Raw genomic sequence first — 23514 nt, 5'->3', positions numbered from 1 at the left:
AAATAATATACATCATTAATGCACAATATGAACAGAAAGGTGGAATATAATGGAAAGGTGTGTGTGTGTGTGTGTGTGTGTGTGTGTGTATGTGGTTATCTCTTGCTGTGAGTGCGTCACGTGAATGAGAATTGGTTGAGATGCCCTCTTGCGTTGCTGCTCTGTTACTGCTTGCGTCGTTTCACAGCAACGCCATTTCGCCATTTTGAAGCAACATGACGTAATGCGTTCAGCATGGGTGCGGCATATACTGTCACGTGGGAAAAAATACTGTCACGTGGGTTGAGACAATCCACCACATGGTGTCACTGTACACAAGACAACAAGACTCGGCCTTCTTGGTCTGATTTGCCAGTGACGTGATATATGTCCAAAAGGATAACCTAATAGCAAAAAAAATCCATCGAGCAATAACACAAACAGCAGAATAGAAAGAAAGAAAGAAAGAAAGAAAGAAAGAAAGAAAGAAAGAAAGAAAGAAAGAAAGAAAAAAATTAAAAAGTAACTATCTTGAAATTTAAATCAATTGATTTTTTATTAAGATTTTAACTGGTGCCATTTATTTCGGGAAAGCTTAAAAACTGAAAATGCAGACTATAATAAACAAATGAAACATAACATCAACAATAATAATAATGAAAACTATTATTATTATTATTATTATTATTGATGTTATGTTGTTGTTGTTGTTGTTGTTAATAATAATAATAATAATAATAATAATAATAATAATAATAATAATAATAGGTTTTAAACAAATTGTTATCGAATATTTTACATAACATCTCAATTATTTGATCAGTGACACTGCAATTATGCACCACTACGCACCGTGGCGCTATAAGGGATACATACTTAATATTGGACATTCAAGCAGCCATATCACCACAATGAGACGAGATAACAAAGCGAGAGCGTCCATGGTGGACTTTCCCTTTCATACACCAGTTGTTGTAACAATTTAGGAATTCATTTTTGGCTGAGCAACTCATCCGTAATTTTTCACAATATGGAGTGTGGATATTCAAGAACAAGCAGGATATACAGATATTTTATTCTCAGTTTTGCGTGTCTTTTGCTTCTTTCCGACGTCGTGTCAACCCACATACGTTATTCTCTCCAAGAGGAATCAAAGATTGGGACCATTTTAGGAAATATAGGCAAAGATTTGGGCATTGAGTCGTCGGCGCTGACAGAGAGGAATCTGCGAATGGTGACTGGGTCAAAACAAGAGCTTTTTCAGGTAAACCAAAAAGAAGGTTCATTGTTCGTGAATCGTAGAATTGACAGAGAGGAGCTGTGCGCTACGAGTAACCCGTGTCTTATCAGTATGAAGGCGGTGATAGAGAATCCTCTCGAAATGCATCAAATAACAGTGGAAATTGTAGATGTGAATGATAATGCACCTACATTTATAGACAATGTTTACAATTTGGAGACACTTGAAAGTGCAATGACTGGGACAAGGTATCAGCTGGAAAGTGCACACGATCCAGATATCGGCACCAATGCCTTGCAGTCTTACAAATTAACGCAAAACCCGTCCTTCCGTTTAGAAACAGACGATTTTGGAGATGGGGGAAAAGTCCCTGTCCTCGTTTTACAAAGACTTTTGGACCGGGAAAATAGCGCAAGGCATACTTTAATATTAACCGCTATAGATGGGGGAAAGCCGCAAAAAACAGGAACTCTAACTATTAATGTTATTGTGTCAGACATCAATGATAACGCACCTAATTGCGGTAAACAGAAATATACAGTAACAGTGAAAGAAGACGCTCCTGATGGCACTTTATTACTACGGATTAACGCGACGGATATGGATGAAGGAGAGAATGGGGAAATTGAATACTCACTACGAAGTAAGTTTAGAAATGGCGCATCAGACCTCTTTGATTTACACAACAAAACAGGAGAACTACGAATTAAAGGTGGTCTTAATTTTGAGGAAAAACAAGTATACGAGCTAAAAATTTTGGCGGCCGATAAAGGAGCGGTGTCGCTGTCCACACAGTGTAACGTGCTTGTGAAAGTGGAAGATGTGAATGATAATCGACCGGAAATAGACGTCACCTCCTTATCTGACCGTATTTATGAGGACGCACGTCCCGGTACCGTAGTTGCTTTGATGGGAGTGACAGACATGGATTCCGGTGTTAATGGGCAGGTAGTGTGCTCTTTACCAGAGAACCTACCATTTGAACTTAAGCAGTCATCCGATTCAAATTTTTATTCCTTGGTTACAAAATGGAATTTAGATAAAGAGTCAAAGTCGTTTTACGATATTGCTATAACAGCGAAAGATTTGGGAACTCCCCCTCAATCATCAACAAAGATAATTCATGTTGAATTGATGGATGTCAATGACAACAGCCCAGTGTTCATCCAAAGCCCATACAACTTCTATGTAGCTGAAAACAACAAACCGGGCATGTTGGTTTTCTCGGTGAGCGCAGCTGACTCAGATGAGGGTGAAAACGCAAGAGTCTCATACTCAATAGATCATGTCAACTCAGACCAAATTGTGACATCATTCATCAACATTAATGACGAAAGCGGTGCAGTTTTTGCGCTCAAAAGCTTTGACTTTGAGTCAATGAAAATGTTTCAGTTCCATGTGCTTGCTACAGACTCTGGAACTCCGTCACTAAGCAGCAACGTCACAGTGAATGTGTTCATTATGGATCAGAATGATAACGTTCCAGTGATCTCATATCCAATCAGTGCTAATGGATCTGCTGATGGTGTAGAGGAGATTCCCCGCAATGCCAACGCAGGACATTTCGTGACTAAAGTGAGAGCCTATGACGCTGATATTGGATACAACGGTTGGTTGTTATTTTCACTGCAGGAAGTGAGTGACCACAGTCTCTTTGGTATGGACCGCTATACAGGACAGATAAGGACCCTTCGACCATTTACAGAAACTGATGACTCTGAACATAAACTGGTCATAATTGTCAAAGACAATGGAAACATTTCACTTTCAGCAACAGCGACTGTGATTTTAAAACTTGTTGAACCCAAAGAGGCTTTTGCAGCTTCTGATATTAAAAGTTCAGTTAAGAATGTACAAGAAAATAACGTCACATTTTATTTGATCATCACATTGGGCTCTGTTTCATTTCTTTTTATCCTAAGTATCATAGTTCTGATTGTAATGCAGTGCTCCAAATCTACAAACAATTCTTCCAAATATTTACAAGATACAAATTACGATGGGACACTGTGTCACAGCATCCAGTACAGATCCGGAGATAAACGCTACATGTTAGTTGGACCCAGAACGAGTATCGGTTCTACTCTAGTTCCAGGAAGCAATGGAAATACTCTACTTGTGCGTGATCGAAGGAGGAGAACTTCTGAAGAGGTAAGAGCTGACTAACCTAAATGAACTGTTTGATGCTTGTTGACTTTTTTTATTTTCTTATTTGTTAACTTCTAAAACGTTAAGAAGTATTTCACATTAGTTAACATTTTATGTTTTAACACATTATGTTTTGGCATGTTTTCTGTTGGAAAGAAAATTGATGTCATAATAATTTTTGTGTTCATAATTCAACTACAAAGTGCAGTAAATTGGGGTGCTGTCCACGGTGCTGAAATCATTTGAGAATGAGTCTGGTGACCATGATACTTGTAATAAAAGTCAAGCAATTTGCTTTCTTAATTAAATACAGCTGTGATGATGATGATGATGATGATGATTATTATTATTATTATTATTATTATTATTATTATTATTATACAGACATTTGCTAAAAAAGAAGTCACTACCGAGCTCTGGAAGTATTTTGACACTTTCTTTGGGAAAATTTGCAAAAGGGAAATAAAGATGTATAGATTTTTAACCCGAAAACTCCTTCCTAAAATATTTTCATTCTACCACATGCAAATGACAAATATAATATACGCTGCGCGGTCATGACTGTGTTCCACATGGCGTCAGTATTACACCAACAGATTATTAAGCCCTACCCTTTTTCTGCTCCTTTCCTGTCGAGAAACTGTGTGCGTGGTGTGTGACGGGTGTAGGGAGAAAAGCGGCTTCTTTGTTGGGTTACTGTTTGATCCTGTTTTGGTTACATTCGAGTTATGTGTTTGTTTTAACATTTAACCAACCGAAACTCATGAAAAGTTTGACAGTTTTTTTTATTAATTTGAAAATTTCTGTCCACGATGGACGACGGCGGACAAAGGCGAAAATGGGAGTACTGTTGGATTGCGCTATATTACTCCATGCTATTGTGCTTCGTGGATCACGCTTCCGGTCAGTTAAGGTATTCTGTTCCCGAGGAGATGAAAGAAGGTGCAGTTGTGGGAAACATTGCTAAAGATTTAGGTCTTGATGTCAATACTTTGATGGATAGACGATTGCGTATCGTTTCTGGATCTAAGGACACGCTTTTCAAGGTAAACCAGGACAATGGAATACTGTACGTTCAGAAACAAATCGACAGAGAGAAAATATGTGACGGTGATGATGTCTGCTTGATAAACATAAAGATTGCTGTTGAGAATCCTCTTCATATTCATTATATTGGAATTGAAATAACTGATATCAACGACCACGCTCCCAGTTTTGCAGATAAACACTTAAATTTAGAAGTAGCAGAAAATAGAGCTCCAGGTGCGCGGCTTGATTTGCAGTCAGCGCGTGATCCAGATATTGGTGCTAATTCTATTCGCACTTATAAGTTAAGTCAAAATGAACATTTTGTTTTGGAAATAAGAGATGTTGATGAGGATAAAATCCCGTCGCTTGTGTTACAAAAATATTTGGATCGGGAAAGTATCCATGAACATCGATTACTTTTAACGGCACTAGACGGTGGAAATCCACCAAAATCTGGGTCTCTTAACATAACTATAACTGTCCTTGATATAAATGACAATCCGCCTGTGTGCAGTCAAGATGTATATTCGTTATCTTTACATGAAAACGTCTCTGTTGGAAAGGTTGTAATGAGAGTAAATGCTACTGACCCGGATGAAAGCAGCAATGGAGAAGTAGAGTATTCGTGGGCTAGAAATACAAAAAGTAAAATCCAAGATATTTTTTATGTAGACCACATTTCTGGTGAAATTCAAGTCAAAGGGGAGATTGATTTTGAGGATATTCAGATCTATAGATTAAACATACAGGCTTCTGATAAAGGACAGCCTCCGCTATCTGTCGACTGCAGGGTCATCATCAAAATAATAGACGTGAACGACAATAAACCTGAAATTGAAGTAAGCTCAATACTAAATGTTGTTCCAGAGGACTCCAAACCAGGTACTGTTATTTCTTTGATTACTGTTACAGATAAAGACTCTGGAATTAATGGCAAAGTCATTTGTAGTATCTCAGGTGCTTTGCCATTTGAGCTAAAGCCATCTGTTGAAGATAACGTGTATTCATTAATTACAAGTAAACACTTAGACAGAGAGCTCATATCCCACTATGATATTATATTAACAGCTAAAGACATGGGCCAACCTGCTTTGTCCTCTTTTAAATCTCTGAATGTGAAGATATCAGACATAAATGATAACTTTCCACAATTTCCTCAAAATCCACTTGAGCTTTACATATTAGAAAACAATGTTCCAGGCTCCTCCATATTCTCTGTGAGCGCAACTGACAAAGACCTGAACGAAAATGCGGAAATCACGTATCAAATCATTAAAGGTGACGCGAAGTCTAATGACGTGTGGCCAGTTTTGAATATTAATACAGAGACAGGTGTTATACATGCACTTAAGAGCTTTGATTTCGAAATCACGAAAACGTTCCAGTTCCACGTGCTGGCTACAGATTCTGGAACTCCGTCACTAAGCAGCAACGTCACAGTGAATGTGTTCATTCTGGATCAGAACGACAATGTTCCTGTGATCTTATATCCAGTTAGTGCTAACGGTTCTGCTGAAGGTGTGGAGGAGATTCCCCACAATGTCAACGCAGGACATTTGGTGACTAAAGTGAGAGCCTATGACGCGGATATAGGATACAACGGCTGGTTATTATTTTCACTGCAGGAAGTGAGTGACCACAGTCTCTTTGGTTTGGACCGCTACACAGGACAGATTAGGACCCTTCGCCCATTCACAGAAACAGATGAGGCTGAACACAAACTAGTCATACTGGTCAAAGATAATGGAAACATTTCACTTTCAGCAACAGCGACTGTAAACATCAAACTTGTTGAGCCTAAAGAGGCTTTTGCTGCGCCCGATGTTAAAAACGCAGTAAACGACGTGGAAGAAAATAACGTGACATTTTATTTGATCATTACATTGGGATCGGTTTCATTTCTTTTTATTATCAGTATTATTGTGCTGATTGTAATGCAGTGCTCCAAATCTGCAAACTATTCCTCCAAATATTTACAAGATACAAATTACGATGGGACACTGTGTCACAGCATCCAGTACAGATCCGGAGATAAACGCTACATGTTAGTTGGACCCAGAACAAGTATCGGTTCTACTTTAGTTCCTGGCAGTAATACGAATACACTGGTGATTCAAGATCGTAGGAGAAGAACTTCTGTTGAGGTAAGTGGCACTCGAATTGATAACTACAATATATTTTGCCTTTAATGTGCCTAACGCTTCCTTATCTGGATACGCTCAACACTTTTATTGCTGAAATGCAAAACGATTCTTCAAGAATGTGTTTATCCTTCCTGAGCTGACCTTTAGCTAGATAACATATTATTGGGTTGCCAGTACAGTCGCTGGTTTGGTTGTATTCTTCGCAACAGTCCATAAGGTGTCAGTACTACACCGTGATCCTTTGTAAATGTCAGACCCTGCCCATTCACTGTTTTCTCCTGCAATGCGTTTGAAAGACTGCCGTGAGCACGACGACAAACTGGGTTAAATATAAAAAATCTAAAACCTTAATATGATGTGGAAAAGGAATTCCTTCCTATTCTAGTTTGAAGAATATGCTCATGGCGTGATTGTATTGTCGGCGATTTGCTTGTTCTGTAAAGGCGATTGTTCGTGATGGATAACAACACACAAAGGCGCAGATGGGATTACTCCTGGATTGTTCTCCGAGTTTCTTTGCTAATGTGCCTTGGAAACAAAATTACGGCCCAGATAAGGTACGCTATTCCGGAAGAACTGAAAGAAGGTTCTATTGTAGGAGTTGTCGCTAAGGATTTAGGTCTTGATATTAGTACACTGGTGGACAGACGGCTTCGTATTGTATCCGGTTCTGACAGTGATCTTTTCCATTTAAACATGAACAATGGCGTTTTGTACACCCATAAAAAAATCGACAGAGAAGAGATATGTGCTGCAAATAACCCTTGCGTGATAAATTTGAAAATAGTGCTTGAAAATCCACTTGAAATTCATTACATAGGGGTGGAAATTACGGATGTAAATGATCACTCTCCTATGTTCACGGAAAAAGAGAAACGTCTTGAAATAGCGGAATCAACTGTTCAAAATACCCGTTTTCAGTTGCAAGCTGCTCGTGACCCCGATATTGGAGAAAATTCTGTTCGCTTATACAAATTAAGCCAAAACGAACATTTTGATGTGGAAATAAGGGACTGGGGGGAAGATAGGCTTCCGTTTCTGGTTTTACAAAAGCCACTCGATCGCGAGCACAGGGCTGAACATAATTTAATCTTAACTGCATTCGATGGAGGAAGCCCACATAGGTCAGGTACACTCAACATAACAATTATTGTCCTTGATGTTAATGACAATCGTCCTGTGTTTAGTCAAGACGTATACACGACAACACTGAAAGAAAACACACCTATTGGAACTTTGGTGTTGAAATTACAGGCAAATGATAATGATGACGGTGTAAATGGGGAAGTGTCTTTTGTTTTTGGAGGTGGCCAAAACCAAAACTTGTTTGATATTTTCGTATTAGATAAAGTAACAGGTGAAATTCGAATAAAAGGCGAAGTAGATTTTGAAAAGGATAACATTTACAAATTAGATATTCAAGCTTCAGATGGTGGGCAGCCTCCTTTGACCACTGACTGCAGAGTTATCATAAAGATACAAGATGTAAATGACAATCAACCATTCATAGAGATAACTTCATTATCCAGCATAGTTCCAGAAGATGCCAGACCCGGAACTGTAATATCGCTGATTAGTTTTAGTGATAGAGACACTGGTGTAAATGGGAAAGTCAAGTGTGCTGTATTGGAAAATGTACCATTTGAATTAAAACCATCAGTTCAGGAGAACATGTACTCGTTAGTGATTAAGGAACAACTGGACCGAGAGCAAGTTTCATATTATGACATAACAATTACAGCCACAGACCTAGGAAAGCCCCCCTTATTCTCCACTAAAACACTGAGCGTGCAAATTTCAGATGTGAATGATAACAAGCCAGTATTTACCCAAAATCCAGTTGAACTGTATATATTTGAAAATAATTTTCCAGGTGCTTCAATATTCAGGATCAGTGCAACTGATAAAGATGTAAACGAAAATGCTTTAATATCTTATAATATTCTCAGAGGTAGGGATAAACATAACGACATAGCATCGTTCCTCAACATTCATTCTGAAACAGGAGTTATTCAAGCTCTAAAATCCTTTGACTTTGAAACAACAAAAACCTTCCAGTTTCAAGTGCTTGCTACAGATTCTGGAACTCCATCACTAAGCAGCAATGTCACAGTGAAAGTGTTTCTTCTGGATCAGAACGACAATGTTCCCGTGATCTTATATCCAGTCAGTGCTAACGGTTCTGCTGAAGGCATGGAGGAGATTCCTCACAATGTCAACGCAGGACATTTGGTCACTAAAGTGAGAGCCTATGATCCTGATATAGGATACAATGGCTGGTTATTATTTTCACTGCAGGAAGTGAGTGACCACAGTCTCTTTGGCTTGGATCGCTATACAGGACAGATAAGGACCCTTCGACAGTTCACAGAAAGAGATGATGCTGAACATAAACTTGTTATACTGGTCAAAGACAATGGCAAAGTTTCACTTTCAGCAACAGCAACTTTGATCATTAATTTCGTTGAACCCAAAGAGGCTTTTGCTGCATCTGATGTTCAAAACACAGTAAAAGAAGAAAAAGAAAATAATGTTACATTTTATTTGATCATTACATTGGGATTGGTTTCTTTTCTTTTCCTAATCAGTATCATTGTGTTAACAGTAATGCAATGCTCCAAATCTACAGACTATTCCTCCAAATATTTACAAGATACCAATTATGATGGGACACTGTGTCACAGCATTCAGTACAGATCTGGAGATAAACGCTACATGTTAGTTGGACCCAGAATGAGTATTGGTTCTACTATAGTTCCAGGCAGTAAAGCGAATACTCTTGTATTACCAGATCGCAGGAGGAGAACTTCTGACGAGGTAAGACAGAAATGTTATATAAATATATGTGTATGTGTATGTGTGTGTGTGTGTGTGTGTGTGTGTGCGTGTGTGTGTGTGTGTACATAACGTTTCTATTCGAATTTTATAAGGCTTCCTGTACAGCCGTTCTTTACATACATACATACATACTGTGTATTAACGTTTGCTAGTAGTGTTGTTGAAGAGCTCTCCATGGTACTGAAATATAACAACTTAATTATTAATGGTTCTGAATGTTTTCTACGCTACTTCTTACAGAACAGTAGTTACTAATAATGATGCAGTTATTTAAATATTTCTTTTGGGCCAGTAAGATTTTGTTAAATCGCATAGAATCAGCTTTGTGAATTTTAATCCTGAAAATAATTATTTAACGCGATTTAACTATAGCAGATGAAAAACTGTGTGATTTCCCCCCTAAACGCATTAAATATTTTTTTCAGGATTATAATTTAAAAAACCTGCAGTAATACCCCCAGATACTACTACTACTACTACTACTACTACTACTACTACTACTAATAATAATAATAATAATAAATATTATTATTATTATTATTATTATTATTATTATTATTATTATTATTATTATGTTTACTATAAGTTTCAGTTCACTAGATACAAAGCTAGCTTTTGTACTGGTTGTATCTTTAGGGAATTGTTTTACCTGTTATAATACATAGTGAGGATTCAAAAGAAAAAACAAAAAACAAAAAAAGTGCGTGCTTGCCTTAAGTAGACCTCCAGGTGTCAGTAATGCATAAGGAAACTTAATGGATTACGGACCAGGCTGGGTTGCTTTGCGTCAAGCAGAAGAAAATCCACGTAAACGCGCTGACTGTTGTAGATTATCTCGGACGAAAGCAGTTTTATAAAATGAGAAAACGACAGAACTTCAGACTTGTTTTTTGAGAAGACCATTTTTCTAGAAAAGGAAATCTACATCCATTGGATTTGTATGTTTTGAAATTTCATCTTTGGTCATGGAAGGTGGAAGACAAAGGCGCAAATGGCAGACATACTCAATGTCGCTTTGCGTTTCTTTGCTGATGTGCTTCACAGAAAGAGTGTCTGCCCAGATACGGTACTCTACTCCAGAGGAGTTGAAATCAGGATCGGTTGTGGGAAATATTGCTAAGGATTTGGGTTTTGATGTAAGTACTTTGCTAGACAGACGACTCCGTTTGGTTTCTGGTTCTAATGACGCCCTTTTTTATTTAAATCCGAACAATGGGGTTTTGTCCATTAATGAGAAAATAGACAGAGAGGAGATATGCGATGGCACCAGTTCTTGTTCGATGAATCTAAAACTCATTGTGGACAAGCCCGTAGAAATTCATTACGTGGAAGTTGAAATTACCGACGTAAACGATCATTCGCCGAGTTTTAATGACAAAGAACAGCTTATTGAAATATCTGAATCCACAATGCCTGGTGAAGAATTTCAGTTGCAGCCTGCACGCGACCCCGATTCTGGTGTAAATACGGTTCGCTTTTATAAATTAAGCCAGAGTGACCATTTCGAACTTGTTTTTCGAGAAAATGGAGGAGAAGGACAAATGCCAATGTTAAAATTACGCAAGTCATTGGATAGGGAGCAACAAAAAAAGCACAATTTGATGCTGACCGCCATGGACGGCGGAACCCCAACACGATCGGGGAGCATTAACATTTCGGTTATAGTTCTAGATGAAAATGATAACAGACCAAAATTCAGCCAGGAACTTTATTCTGTTACAATAGAAGAAAATGCTCAAGTTGGAGCTCTTGTTTTCAGAGTCAATGCCACTGATTTAGACGAAGGCTCAAATGGAAACATAACATTTTCTTTTGTGAAAAACCTTGACAAAAAGGTATATAATACTTTTGAGTTAGACAGAAATACAGGCAACGTTACCGTAAAAGGTGATGTAGATTTCGAGACTACTGACAGCTTTAGAGCGATTATTATGGCGTCAGATAAAGGACAACCACCGAAGACAAGTACCTGTAGAGTTGTGATTAAAGTAACTGATGTAAATGATAACCAACCTGAGATAGATATTACGTCTCTGTCTGACGTGGTCGCCGAAAATTCAAAAATAGGAACTATAATTTCTATTATAAGTGTAACTGACAAAGACGCCGGCGTGAATGGAAAGGTCGTTTGTAGCACATTAGGCAACGTACCTTTTGAGTTGAAGCCATCATTTAAAGAAAATATGTATTCCTTAGTGATCAGTGAACGACTAGATCGAGAGCGTATATCACATTACGAAATAACAATAAGAGCTACAGATTTGGGGCACCCGCCCCTATCTTCAATAAAAACATTCGGAGTCCAAATATCAGATGTAAACGACAACAGCCCAGAATTTCCCCAGAACCCTCTTGAGTTATACCTACTTGAGAACAACACCCCGGGTGCATCTATATTTTCTGTTAGCGCTTCGGACAAAGACGAGAATGAGAATGCTGCGATAACTTACCAAATTATTAAAGGAGGAGAACAAAATATTGCATCTTTTCTCAATATCAATTCTGAAACAGGAGTTATTCACGCACTAAAGAGTTTTGATTATGAAGTAGCTAAAACTTTCCAGTTCCACGTGCTCGCTACAGACTCTGGAACTCCATCACTAAGCAGCAACGTCACAGTGAATGTGTTTATTCTGGATCAGAACGACAATGTTCCAGTGATCTTATATCCAGTCAGTGCTAACGGTTCTGCTGAAGGTGTGGAGGAGATTCCCCACAATGTCAACGCAGGACATTTGGTGACTAAAGTGAGAGCCTATGACCCGGATATAGGATACAACGGTTGGTTATTATTTTCACTGCAGCAAGTGAGTGACCACAGTGTCTTTGGTTTGGACCGCTATACAGGACAGATAAGGACCCTTCGCCCATTCACAGAAACAGACGAGGCTGAACACAAACTGGTCATACTGGTCAAAGACAATGGCAATGTTTCTCTTTCGGCAACTGCGACTTTGATCCTTAAACTTGTTGAACCCAAAGAGGCTTTTGCTGCGTCTGATGTTAAAAATGCAGTAAACGTCGTGGAAGAAAATAATTTGACATTTTATTTGATCGTTACCTTGGGATCGGTTTCATTTCTTTTTATTATCAGTATTATTGTGCTGATTGTAATGCAGTGCTCCAAATCTACAAACTATTCCTCCAAATATTTACAAGATACAAATTACGATGGGACACTGTGTCACAGCATCCAGTACAGATCCGGAGATAAACGCTACATGTTAGTTGGACCCAGAATGAGTATCGGTTCTACCATAGTTCCTGGCAGTAATGGGAACACATTAGTGGTACCAGACCGCAGGAAGAGAGCTTCTGTGGAGGTAAGCGTTATTATTAAGCTATTAAGCGTTTCTACAATAATAATAATAATAATAATAATAATAATAATAATAATAATAATAACAACAACAACAACAACAACAACAACAATAATAATAATAATAATAATAATAATAATAATAATAATAATAATAATAATTATTATTATTATTATTATTATTATTATTTATTTTTTGTTCATGAAAGCTGAAGTAATGGAAATGTTAGTTCTTGGTCATCTCTGGGATGAGATAAATTCGTTTATGACATGTTTAGAAATGAGCGTATTGTTTCACAATTTTGCAATAATAGCTGACAGGCTTTTCATGATTGATGAACTTGCAAAGTGAGGAACAAAAGAAAAAATCTGAATAAAGCTAGCATCATTTATAACACTTGCACACTTTGTACTTGCACAAAGTTAGGGATTATTTAAGATAAGAGTCAGGTGTATGATTACCCACTTATCCCATGAAGGTGCTAATAATCATCAATTTCATAGGTTGAAATGCAATCATTAACATATACAGAAACAGCTATATAGAAGGCTTAAAACTGGGTGAGAAACAGCCAGACTATGCTACTAAGGTGAGACTGTGACATGTCACAAGACATACACCATGGCAAGACTGTGCACAGCAACAAGACACAAGGTATCCTGCATCAGTATGGTCTCCCCCAGGCAAAGATTTAAAAGTAGACTGGTGTTTCAAGATGTGCTGTTTAAGCTATTTTGAAGAAGCACAAAGAAACGGGCAATGCTGAGGACTGTAGTGATTGGCCAAGGACACTTGTGAAACAACAGATGAAAGACACATCGTGCTTAATTCCCTTTGACATCAGAACATGTCCACCAGTGCCATCAGCAAAAAACTGGTGGAAACCTGGGAACCAGGTATGCCCCTCTCCTGACTATAAGGAGTCTTCATAGAACAGTTTCAGCCAAAAAAGCAATACCTCTGATGTGGAAACAAAGTCACTAAACTATGCACAAAAACATAGGAACTGGGGTGCAGAAAAATGTCAGCAGGTGCTCTGGAGGTGTTCTGGACTGATGTTTGGCTGTAGCAGGAGGCAGGTTGTTTGTCGATGAGTGGTACAATTATGAGTGTCTGCAGGCAACAATGAAGCATGGTGGAGGTTTCTAGCAAGCTTTATTTCTGCAATGGAGATTTGGTCAGGATTTATGATGTCCTCAATGCTGAGAAATATAGGCAGATTCTTATCCATCACACAATACCATCAGGGAAGCATCTGACTGGCCCCAAATTTATTCTGCAGCAGGAAAACGACCCCAAACATGCAGCAAATGTGATTACGAATTATCTTCAGTTTAGAGAAGAACAAAGAGTTTTGGAAGCAATGATTTGGTCCCCACAGAGCCCTGATCTTGATATCATTGAGTCTGTCTGGGATTAAGAATGAAGAGGCAGAAGGATTTGAGGCATCCTACATGCACAGAAGATCTGTTGTTAGTTCTTTAAGATGTTTCAAACAACTGAGATCCTTTAAAAATTGTGTGCAACTGAACCAAGAATAATTGATACTGTTTTACAGGCAAAGTGTGGTCACACCAAATATTGATTTGATTTGGATTTCTGTTCCGTTCAGTTTCCATTTTCCATTAACTTTCCATTTTGGTTTATTGATAAATATATACTATTAAAACTTCTGTTTTTAAAAGCATTCTTACTTTACAGCATTTTTCACACCTGCATGAAACATTTGCACAGTATTGTATGTATGTATGTATGTATGTATGTATGTATGTATGTATGTATGTATCAAGAGTGTAACTTTGGTTCGAGAAGTGGGGGGGACACAAAATGGGGGAAATTTTTTTCATTTGAATCCCATTTCCTGCATTTACATACATTTAGGGACTATGGTTATACAAAATACAGGAAATAATTAAGTTGATTATAATGATAAATTCTGTCAAAAAGAATTATAGGCTACTAAACTATTTATATAGAAAAGATGTCTTACTTTCTTTATTGTTTAATAGGGGCTGATTGCCAAGAAAATAATTTTATAAATTCAGAAATATTCACCATTAATGTTTTGTGTGTGAATAAAATATAAATAATGTAAGACTCAAATTCCACTTTTAAACAAACTTTTATTTTAAACTGCTGTACCTGAAAATGTAAAATAAATCACTTGTTGCACAGGATGTTTGCTCAGAGACACATCCACCAAACCGCAGGTGTTTAGAATAGAAAAAGCAAAAAGCTTTTATGAACTGTGTATGTGTTACATCACTATTTTCGCAAAATTAATATGTAATATAATTTTATAATTTTTATAACAATTATATGAAAATGTTGATCATTACTTTAATAATTGTCTCTCATGCATAAACAACCACTCTTAGTTAATGAACAAATTAAAATATTTACATTCCTGGTGCAAATTTTTTTGTGCATCACAAATACCCAAAATAGATCATTTTTATTCCTCCAACACTATTATACCAGGGTAGGAAGTAACCATCTGTAATCCTTACTTCTGTAATCCAAAAGGATGGGAAAATTTAGAACGCAGTAGATACACTACTTATTTGGTACACAGGATGCAAGATTGGAACACAATCTCACAAACATAAAAAAAATATAAAGAACATTGTCCTCCATCTATCCATTCAGTCACATCTATCCATTCATGCATACATTCCACGTATCCTAACCTTCCACCTCATCTGTCATCTGATATGAAAACGACTGATTTATGATCATATTGAGTCTAAAATTAAACTAGCATCCAGAGTCTGCTTGTCATACATTGCTGAGAGAAAATGCGCGGTACACAGAATCTTCATGAAAATTTGATTATCCTGACCTCAGCTAATTTACTGAATCAACCAAGTCACATCTCTAATTTTTCTTTTCATTCATGATGACATTAAAGTCATCGGTTAAAGTCATCGGTTGCTGCTTCTGGGGTTTCATCGCTGACTGTGCCGCGGGGGGGGGGGGGGGGGGTATTTTGAAAAGTGGGGGAATTCACGCCCCTGGTATGTATGTATGTATGTATGTATGTATCTGTCGGCTGTCGTTATGACTGGTCCAACCACTCTTTTTTTCTTGTTTTATTATTGTTATTATTATTATTATTATTATTTGTTTATATATTTTCATTTTACAATTAATTCCATTTTCAAACTGGCTTTAGGTCTCAGATATTTTATATCCCGGATCTCACAAATCCTCTTTATGAAACTCAGCATCAGAAAGGGCGAATCCTTTGCCCACTAATTATTCTGTTGATTACTGTGGAGAGCTATTTTAGAGCTTACAGCTTATTAATAACAATTTGGTATAATGGCCAGATGAGGTCAGTGTTACATAGGGACAGAGAATAGCAATTCCCGCCCACTGGTATATGTGCATGTTTTGTTCATGATCTAAGGAGACTTTGGCTTGACTGGCACGAGAGCTGCTTTTTTAAAGGGGTTAATAACATGAAGAATGGATTATAACGGACAGATGATTATCTATTGTAAGCTAATATAACAAAAATAATATTTTTTCCGAACAAACTATTTCAAGGAAACGTCTATGATGGATAAAGACAAACAATGGCGTGTATGGCAATGCTGTTGGATTGCGCTGCGTGTTTCTTTGATGCTGTGCTGCGGGAAGCAGGTTTGTGCTCAGATAAGGTACTCTATTCCAGAGGAGGTAAAAGAGGGAACCATTGTAGGAAACATTGCGAAGGATTTGCATTTGGATGTAAATACATTGGTACACAGACGATTTCGTATCGTTTCTGGGCCTAAGGACGATCTTTTTCAAGTGAACCAGAACAATGGCGTCTTGCATGTTCATAAAAAAATCGACAGAGAAGAGGTATGTGACAGCAGCAATCCATGTGTATTTAACCTTAAAATCGCAGTTGACAGCCCACTGGAGATTCATTATGTGGTAGTAGAAATTACGGATATAAATGACAACGCACCTAGATTTCCAGATAAGCAGCAAAGAGTAGAGATCGCTGAGAGCACAATACCGGGTGCGCGTTTTCAACTACAAAGTGCGCGCGATCCAGACATCGGCGTATATTCTGTACGCTCTTACAAACTAAGCAAAAACGACCATTTCGATTTGGAAATTAAAGATAGGGAAGACGAAAAGGTACCCTTCCTGGTTTTACAGAAGACATTAGATAGGGAGCGAAGAGCTGAACACGAACTGACTCTGACAGCAGTGGATGGAGGAAATCCATCAAGCTCTGGAACATTAAATGTCACTGTCACAGTTCTCGATATCAACGACAATCGTCCAGTCTTCAGTCAAGAAGTTTACACGGTGCATTTACAGGAGAATGTTCCGATAGGTACTCTTGTGTTAAAAGTGAACGCAACAGATCTAGACGAGGGCTCAAACGGAGAGATCTTATACTATCTTCGTAGCAACTTAAACCGTAACATTGATGATGTATTTGATTTGGACACTATTTCGGGTGAAATACGTGTAAAAGGCGAAATAGACTTTGAAAGCACTGATGTGCACAGATTAGATGTTATGGCTTCTGATAAAGGCACACCTCCGATGACTGTCAATTGCAGGGTCACTGTGAAAATTTTAGATGTGAATGATAACGCTCCTGAAATAGAAGTTACCTCACTTTCTAATGTAGTTCCTGAAGATTCCAAACTGGGAACTGTTATTTCTTTAATCAGTGTTTTAGACAAAGACTCTGGTGTGAACGGAAAAGTTATATGTTCTTTGTCAACAAACATACCCTTTGAACTAAAACCGTCTGTGCAGGAAAATATGTACTCTTTAATTATAAACTCATATTTGGACAGAGAAAAGAATTCTCATTACGACATTACTTTAACAGCCACAGACCTTGGTCAGCCTAATCTAACTGAACAAAAGAGTTTGAATGTCCAAATATCCGATGTCAATGATAATAGCCCAGAGTTTTCTCGAAATCCCATAGAATTGTATTTAATGGAAAATAACACCCCTGGTGCTTCTATATTTTCTGTCACTGCATCAGACAAAGACATGAATGAAAATGCAGAAATCTCATATAGCATTCTTAGAGGAGATGGTACAAACAACAACATGCCAACATTTCTAAATATCAATTCTGAAACAGGAGTTATTCACGCACTAAAGAGTTTTGATTATGAAGTAGCTAAAACTTTCCAGTTCCACGTGCTCGCTACAGACTCTGGAACTCCGTCACTAAGCAGCAACGTCACAGTGAATGTGTTTATTCTGGATCAGAACGACAACGTTCCTGTTATCTTATATCCAGTCAGTGCTAATGGTTCTGCTGAAGGTGTGGAGGAGATTCCCCGCGATGTCAACGCAGGACACTTGGTGACTAAAGTGAGAGCCTATGATGCGGATATAGGATACAACGGCTGGTTATTATTTTCACTTCAGGAAGTGAGTGACCACAGTCTCTTTGGTTTGGACCGCTACACAGGACAGATTAGGACCCTTCGCCCATTTACAGAAACAGACGAGGCTGAATATAAACTGGTCATACTGGTCAAAGACAACGGCAACGTTTCACTTTCAGCATCAGCGACTATGATAATTAAAGTTGTTGAACCGAAAGAGGCTTTTGCTACGTCCGATGTTAAAAACGCAGTAAGCGACGTGGAAGAAAGTAACGCGACATTTTATTTGATCATTACCTTGGGTTCAGTTTCATTTCTTTTCATTATCAGTATTATTGTACTGATTGTAATGCAATGCTCCAAATCTACAAACTATTCATCTAAATATTTGCAAGATACAAATTACGATGGGACACTGTGTCACAGCATCCAATACAGATCCGGAGATAAACGCTACATGTTAGTTGGACCCAGAATGAGCATCGGATCTACTCTAGTTCCAGGAAGTAATGGGAATACTTTAGTTGTTCCAGATCGCAGGAGGAGAACTCCAGACGAGGTAAGATTCGAGACAATCATCTTTTCTGTTTCACGTTTTCTCTCTACAAGAGAGAATCTTCGTATAAAAAGAACTATATAGCACGTTTTCAAATGCGACAAATATTGCAATATTCCAAGGTTGTTTTTTTTAAATACCCACAGACATTTTATATGGTTATATGGTCTGTCCTGCTCATAACATAATGGACAATCTACAGAATCTGCCTCGGCCATCGAACATCCTACATATAAAGTAACAGTAGAAGCAGCATGCAAACAAGTATTTTTTTTCCATGATGCAGTGTGGTTAGAGGATACGATTTTAAGCTGATGTGAAGATGTTAATAATGATGTGTACAAAACCAGGAATAAACAAACCAACTAAATAAATAAAATAGTGAGAATAATGAGAGTAACACTATAGAAATACAGATTACTCCCCTATTCTGTTATTACGTTATATGATTTACATTGTTTTAAAGTTAAGGCAGAAGTTATACCCAATATTTAATGTATCTTATAATATCCTTCATCAGGCTCAGGTTATGAAATTGTTGATGGTTTTATCTGGTTGTCACTTAATTGTTCACGTTGGAAACAGCTTTTCGAGTTCCTCTCTGATACAGCCATAGGGGGTCAGTGTTACATAAGGACAGAAAGGAGCTACGTAGCCCTGCCCATTCCTGTATTTTTATGCAAGTCCGTTTTCTTCTTTATCCTCGAGGACATCAATTTCCAGATTGTCTTAAAGGGAAGCTGATTTTTATTGAAGAATGTCACGCTTCATAATATCCTCGATGTTGGATTTTATGGAATTCATCTGCACGACTTAAACTGAACAGATATATTGCATTGTTGCAACCAAATACCGATTTAAAGAGACAGCACAGGATGGATAACGGCGAACAAAGGCGGAGATGGGAGTACTGCTGGATTGCTATAGCTGTCACGTTGCTGTTCTGTTTCGGGACGCAGGTTTCTGGTCAGATAAAGTTCCATATTCCAGAGGAAGTGAAAGAGGGCTCTGTTGTGGGAAATATTGCGAAAGATTTGAGCCTTGATGTCAGTACATTAGTGAACAGACGGTTTCGCATCGTTTCTGGAACAAACGAGGCTTTTTTCCAGGTAAATCAGAACAATGGTGTCCTATCTGTCCTTAAAAAAATTGACAGAGAAGAGGTATGTGATGGCGTTGCTTCATGCATCGTAAATTTAAAAATCGCCGTGGACAATCCGCTAGAGATTCATTACGTTGTAGTAGAAATCGCAGATGTTAATGACCATAGCCCATGGTTTCCTGAGAAAGAACAACATTTCGAAATAGCTGAAACCACTTTAACTGGGGCACGCTTCGAGCTACAAAGCGCCCGTGATCCAGACATCGGCACTAATTCTATTCGCACATACACGCTATCAAAAAATAATTACTTTGGCTTGGAAATGAGAGATAATATAGAGGAGGAGAAAACCCCCGTTTTAGTTTTACACAAGGCTTTAGACAGAGAGCAAAACGGAAAACATAGTTTAGTTTTGACCGCAGTAGATGGAGGAGCTCCCCCAAGATCAGGTACGTTGAACGTTACTGTTACAGTCCTTGATATCAATGACAACCGTCCAATATGCAGTAAAGATGTTTATTATGTTACCCTGAGAGAAAATACACCCATAGGCACATCAGTAGTGCGTGTCAATGCAACAGATTTAGATGAGGGCTTTAATGGCGATATAGTGTACAGCTTTAGTAAAACTATTCGACGAAAAGTGCATGACACATTTACCCTGGATTCTATTACCGGTGAAGTACTAATTAAAGAACCTATTGACTTTGAAGAAAATGAAGTGTATAGATTAAGCATACAGGCCTCCGATAAAGGGCAGCCGCCAATGACAACTGACTGTAGAGTGATTATAAAGATTACTGACGAAAATGACAATTTTCCAGAGATAGATGTGACATCACTTTCTAACGTGATACCCGAAGATTCACCACCTGGCACTGTTGTTTCTTTAATTAGTGTCACAGATAAAGACATGGGAATTAATGGTAAAGTTATCTGTAGTGTCTCCAATGAGGTACCCTTTGAGCTAAAGTCATCCGTTCAGGAAAACATGTACTCATTAGCTACTAAACAACTTTTAGACCGAGAGCTTGTTTCACAATACGACATCATAATAAAAGCCACTGATTTAGGTCAGCCTCCAATGTCCACGTTCAAAACGCTGACTGTTCAAGTTTCAGATTTTAATGATAATGTTCCGGAATTTACTCAAAATCCGTTGGAACTGTATTTGATGGAAAATAACGTTCCCGGTGCTGCGATATTCTCCGTCACTGCGTCTGACAGAGATATGAATGAAAACGCGGCGATTTCTTACCAAATTATTAGAAACACAGACCAATTCGGATCAAGTATTTCACAGGGTCGTACAATAAAGAATGATATGGCAACATTCTTAAACGTCAATCCCGAAACAGGCATTATAAGCGCATTAAAGAGTTTTGATTTTGAAACAATTAAAACGTTTCAGTTTCACGTGCTCGCTACAGATTCTGGAACTCCGTCACTAAGCAGCAACGTCACAGTGAACGTGTTCATTCTGGATCAGAACGACAATGTTCCTGTTATCTTGTATCCAGTAAGTGCTAATGGTTCTGCTGAAGGTGTGGAGGAGATTCCCCGCAATGTCAACGCAGGACACTTGGTAACTAAAGTGAGAGCCTATGACGCGGATATAGGATACAATGGCTGGTTATTATTTTCACTGCAGGAAGTGAGTGACCACAGTCTCTTTGGTTTGGACCGCTACACAGGACAGATAAGGACCCTTCGCTCATTCACAGAAACAGATGAGGCTGAACACAAATTGGTCATACTGGTCAAAGATAATGGAAACATTTCACTTTCAGCAACAGCGACAATAAGTATTAAACTTGTGGAACCCAAAGAAGCGATTGCTGCGTCCGATGTTAAAAACGCAGTAAACGACGTGGAAGAAAATAACGTTACATTATATTTGATCATTACCTTGGGTTCGGTTTCATTTCTTTTTATCATCAGTATCATCGTGCTGATTGCAATGCAGTGCTCCAAATCTACAGACTATTCCTCCAAATATTTACAAGAAACAAATTACGACGGGACACTGTGTCACAGCATCCAGTACAGATCCGGAGATAAACGCTACATGTTAGTTGGACCCAGAACGAGTATCGGTTCTACTATAGTTCCCGGCAGTAATGGGAACACTCTAGTGGTGGCAGATCGCAGGAGTATGCCTTCTAATGCGGTAAGACTTTAAATCATATTTAATCTGCTTTACATTATATTTATTAGCACTATGCTTTCTGACTGCCCAGTATGTGGTTCTCCAGTCAACTTAAAATTTCAGTACTGTCCGACCGTATTTAACTAGTACCTAAAGCACAAGTCCCCTTATATGCTAGACTAATAGAGCACGACATAAATCTATTTCAACAGACCTTTTGATGTAAAGGCCAACAACCGACAAACAATCCAATACAGAAACATATTCTTTTAAGAAACACTTTCCTTTTAATAAATCCACGGCAGAAAATATAATTTAAAAGTTCAGTCGTTTACAGAACATCCAATAATTTCCCACACATTGAGCATCAAAGTTACAAATAGTCAAACTTGCACAGTTGTAGACAAATTCCATAGAAATGGCTTCAGTAAAACTGAACTGCTAACATTTTCCCTCCTACTATTAAACTAAAGGCTATCATTAGAAAACGCTATTTGTTCTCTGAAGTATATTGCATATTCTTGCATATTATGCTAGTGTGTTTTACGTCGTCACTGTCCGAGGTGCTGAAATCTTGAAATACTATGTGATAAACGTGTGTTTGTAAACTTTTGGTCAACTCGTATTTAGTAACTTTTTGAACATATCTAAATTTAATGGATTTATGTCTTTAAACTTATCATTAAAAAAAACTATTAATAATGCATATATTGTTAAAATGAGCAAAAACCAGTCAGTGAAAGTAAAGATCTACTATGTATAGACCAGGTTTCAGATTACAGAAAAGCAAAGTATCATGCTCATGTCACCCCCATGTCACCAGACAGATTTACATAAGCTTGGCATGGTCCATAATACAAACAGGAAAAAAAGCATTAGTTTAGCCCATCATTTGAATTGTCATTTGCCAATTACAGATTTTTGGACATCTAGAGGAAATTCATTCCACCACCTCAGTGCCAGAACAGAAAAGAGTCTTGTTTTATATCTTCTACCCTGAGAGATGGTAGGACCAGTTAAGCAGTGCTAGTGCTATTGATCTGAGGGAGCATGGTGCAGTGCAAGGAGTGATCAGAACTTTAAGGTAAGATGGTGCTGGTCCATTTTTGGCTTTGTGGGCATGGATCAGTGTTTTTGAATATGATGCATACAGCTACTTGAAAGCCAGAGGAGGGAGAGCAGACATGGTGGTGTGTGAGAACTTAGGCAAGTTGAAAACAAGTCATGCAACTGCATTTTGGATCATTTGCAGAGGACGAATTAGATTCAGGGGAAGACCTGCCAGCAGAGAGTTGCAATAGTCCAGTCTCAAAATGACAAAAGACTGAACAAGCATCTGAGCAGCAATTTTGGATAAAAAGGCCTGGATGCTTCTGATGCTGTAGAGAAGAAATAGACATGAGCATGTCAAATTAGCAATATGTGAGGAAAAGTACAGTTGATTGTTCATTGTTACCCCATGGTTAAAAGCAGTGGCTGAAGGGGAGATCTGCAGGGATATTGCAAGATGAACCACCTGGGATAACCAGCAGTTCAGTTTTGCTGGAAGTGAGTTTCAGCTGATGAGCAGTGGTAAGAGAACCCATGTGAGGATATAACTTCGCCAAGAAAGGGAGAAAAGAAGAGGACCAAGTACTCCGGTC

General features: G+C 38.1%; 6 protein-coding genes across 6 annotated transcripts; all 6 read left to right on the top strand.

The window, feature by feature from the left end:
• Positions 1-896: 896 nt before the first annotated feature.
• LOC131364851 (protocadherin gamma-A11-like) lies at positions 897-3385 on the top strand. The gene has a single exon (XM_058408284.1). It carries the CDS (start codon positions 1010-1012, stop codon positions 3383-3385), a length of 2376 nt encoding a protein of 791 aa, XP_058264267.1. The 5' UTR covers positions 897-1009.
• Positions 3386-3997: 612 nt separating this feature from the next.
• Positions 3998-6585, top strand: LOC131365128 (protocadherin gamma-A11-like). The gene has a single exon (XM_058408756.1). The coding sequence runs from the start codon at positions 4180-4182 to the stop codon at positions 6583-6585; it is 2406 nt and encodes an 801-aa protein (XP_058264739.1). The 5' UTR covers positions 3998-4179.
• Positions 6586-6814: 229 nt separating this feature from the next.
• On the top strand, positions 6815-9830 carry LOC131365127 (protocadherin alpha-8-like). Its single transcript, XM_058408755.1, has 2 exons — positions 6815-9387; positions 9804-9830. The coding sequence occupies exons 1-2, from the start codon at positions 6997-6999 to the stop codon at positions 9828-9830; spliced, it is 2418 nt and encodes an 805-aa protein (XP_058264738.1). The 5' UTR covers positions 6815-6996.
• A 325-nt stretch (positions 9831-10155) lies between these two features.
• LOC131365126 (protocadherin alpha-8-like) lies at positions 10156-13611 on the top strand. Its single transcript, XM_058408754.1, has 2 exons — positions 10156-12701; positions 13543-13611. The coding sequence occupies exons 1-2, from the start codon at positions 10344-10346 to the stop codon at positions 13609-13611; spliced, it is 2427 nt and encodes an 808-aa protein (XP_058264737.1). The 5' UTR covers positions 10156-10343.
• Positions 13612-16078: 2467 nt separating this feature from the next.
• LOC131365125 (protocadherin alpha-2-like) lies at positions 16079-18704 on the top strand. Its single transcript, XM_058408753.1, has one exon. It carries the CDS (start codon positions 16260-16262, stop codon positions 18702-18704), a length of 2445 nt encoding a protein of 814 aa, XP_058264736.1. The 5' UTR covers positions 16079-16259.
• Positions 18705-19273: 569 nt separating this feature from the next.
• LOC131364490 (protocadherin alpha-3-like) lies at positions 19274-21904 on the top strand. The gene has a single exon (XM_058407655.1). It carries the CDS (start codon positions 19496-19498, stop codon positions 21902-21904), a length of 2409 nt encoding a protein of 802 aa, XP_058263638.1. The 5' UTR covers positions 19274-19495.
• Positions 21905-23514: the final 1610 nt, after the last annotated feature.

Source organism: Hemibagrus wyckioides, linkage group LG14 (genome assembly GCF_019097595.1).
Source record: "Hemibagrus wyckioides isolate EC202008001 linkage group LG14, SWU_Hwy_1.0, whole genome shotgun sequence".
NCBI classification, from domain to species: Eukaryota; Metazoa; Chordata; class Actinopteri; order Siluriformes; family Bagridae; genus Hemibagrus; species Hemibagrus wyckioides.
This window is presented reverse-complemented; position numbering and strand designations above follow the sequence as displayed.

Excerpts from the sequence above, each read along its gene's own strand:
- LOC131364490 (XM_058407655.1), top strand. The coding sequence starts at position 19,496 with ATGGATAACGGCGAACAAAGGCGGAGATGGGAGTACTGCTGGATTGCT.
- LOC131365127 (XM_058408755.1), top strand. The coding sequence starts at position 6,997 with ATGGATAACAACACACAAAGGCGCAGATGGGATTACTCCTGGATTGTT. Across the intron at positions 9,388-9,803 it reads AATGTTATATAAATATATGT|GATTATAATTTAAAAAACCT; the intron begins GTATGTGTATGT and ends TATTTTTTTCAG.
- LOC131364851 (XM_058408284.1), top strand. The coding sequence starts at position 1,010 with ATGGAGTGTGGATATTCAAGAACAAGCAGGATATACAGATATTTTATT.
- LOC131365126 (XM_058408754.1), top strand. The coding sequence starts at position 10,344 with ATGGAAGGTGGAAGACAAAGGCGCAAATGGCAGACATACTCAATGTCG. Across the intron at positions 12,702-13,542 it reads GGAAGAGAGCTTCTGTGGAG|AACATGTCCACCAGTGCCAT; the intron begins GTAAGCGTTATT and ends CTTTGACATCAG.
- LOC131365125 (XM_058408753.1), top strand. The coding sequence starts at position 16,260 with ATGATGGATAAAGACAAACAATGGCGTGTATGGCAATGCTGTTGGATT.
- LOC131365128 (XM_058408756.1), top strand. The coding sequence starts at position 4,180 with ATGGACGACGGCGGACAAAGGCGAAAATGGGAGTACTGTTGGATTGCG.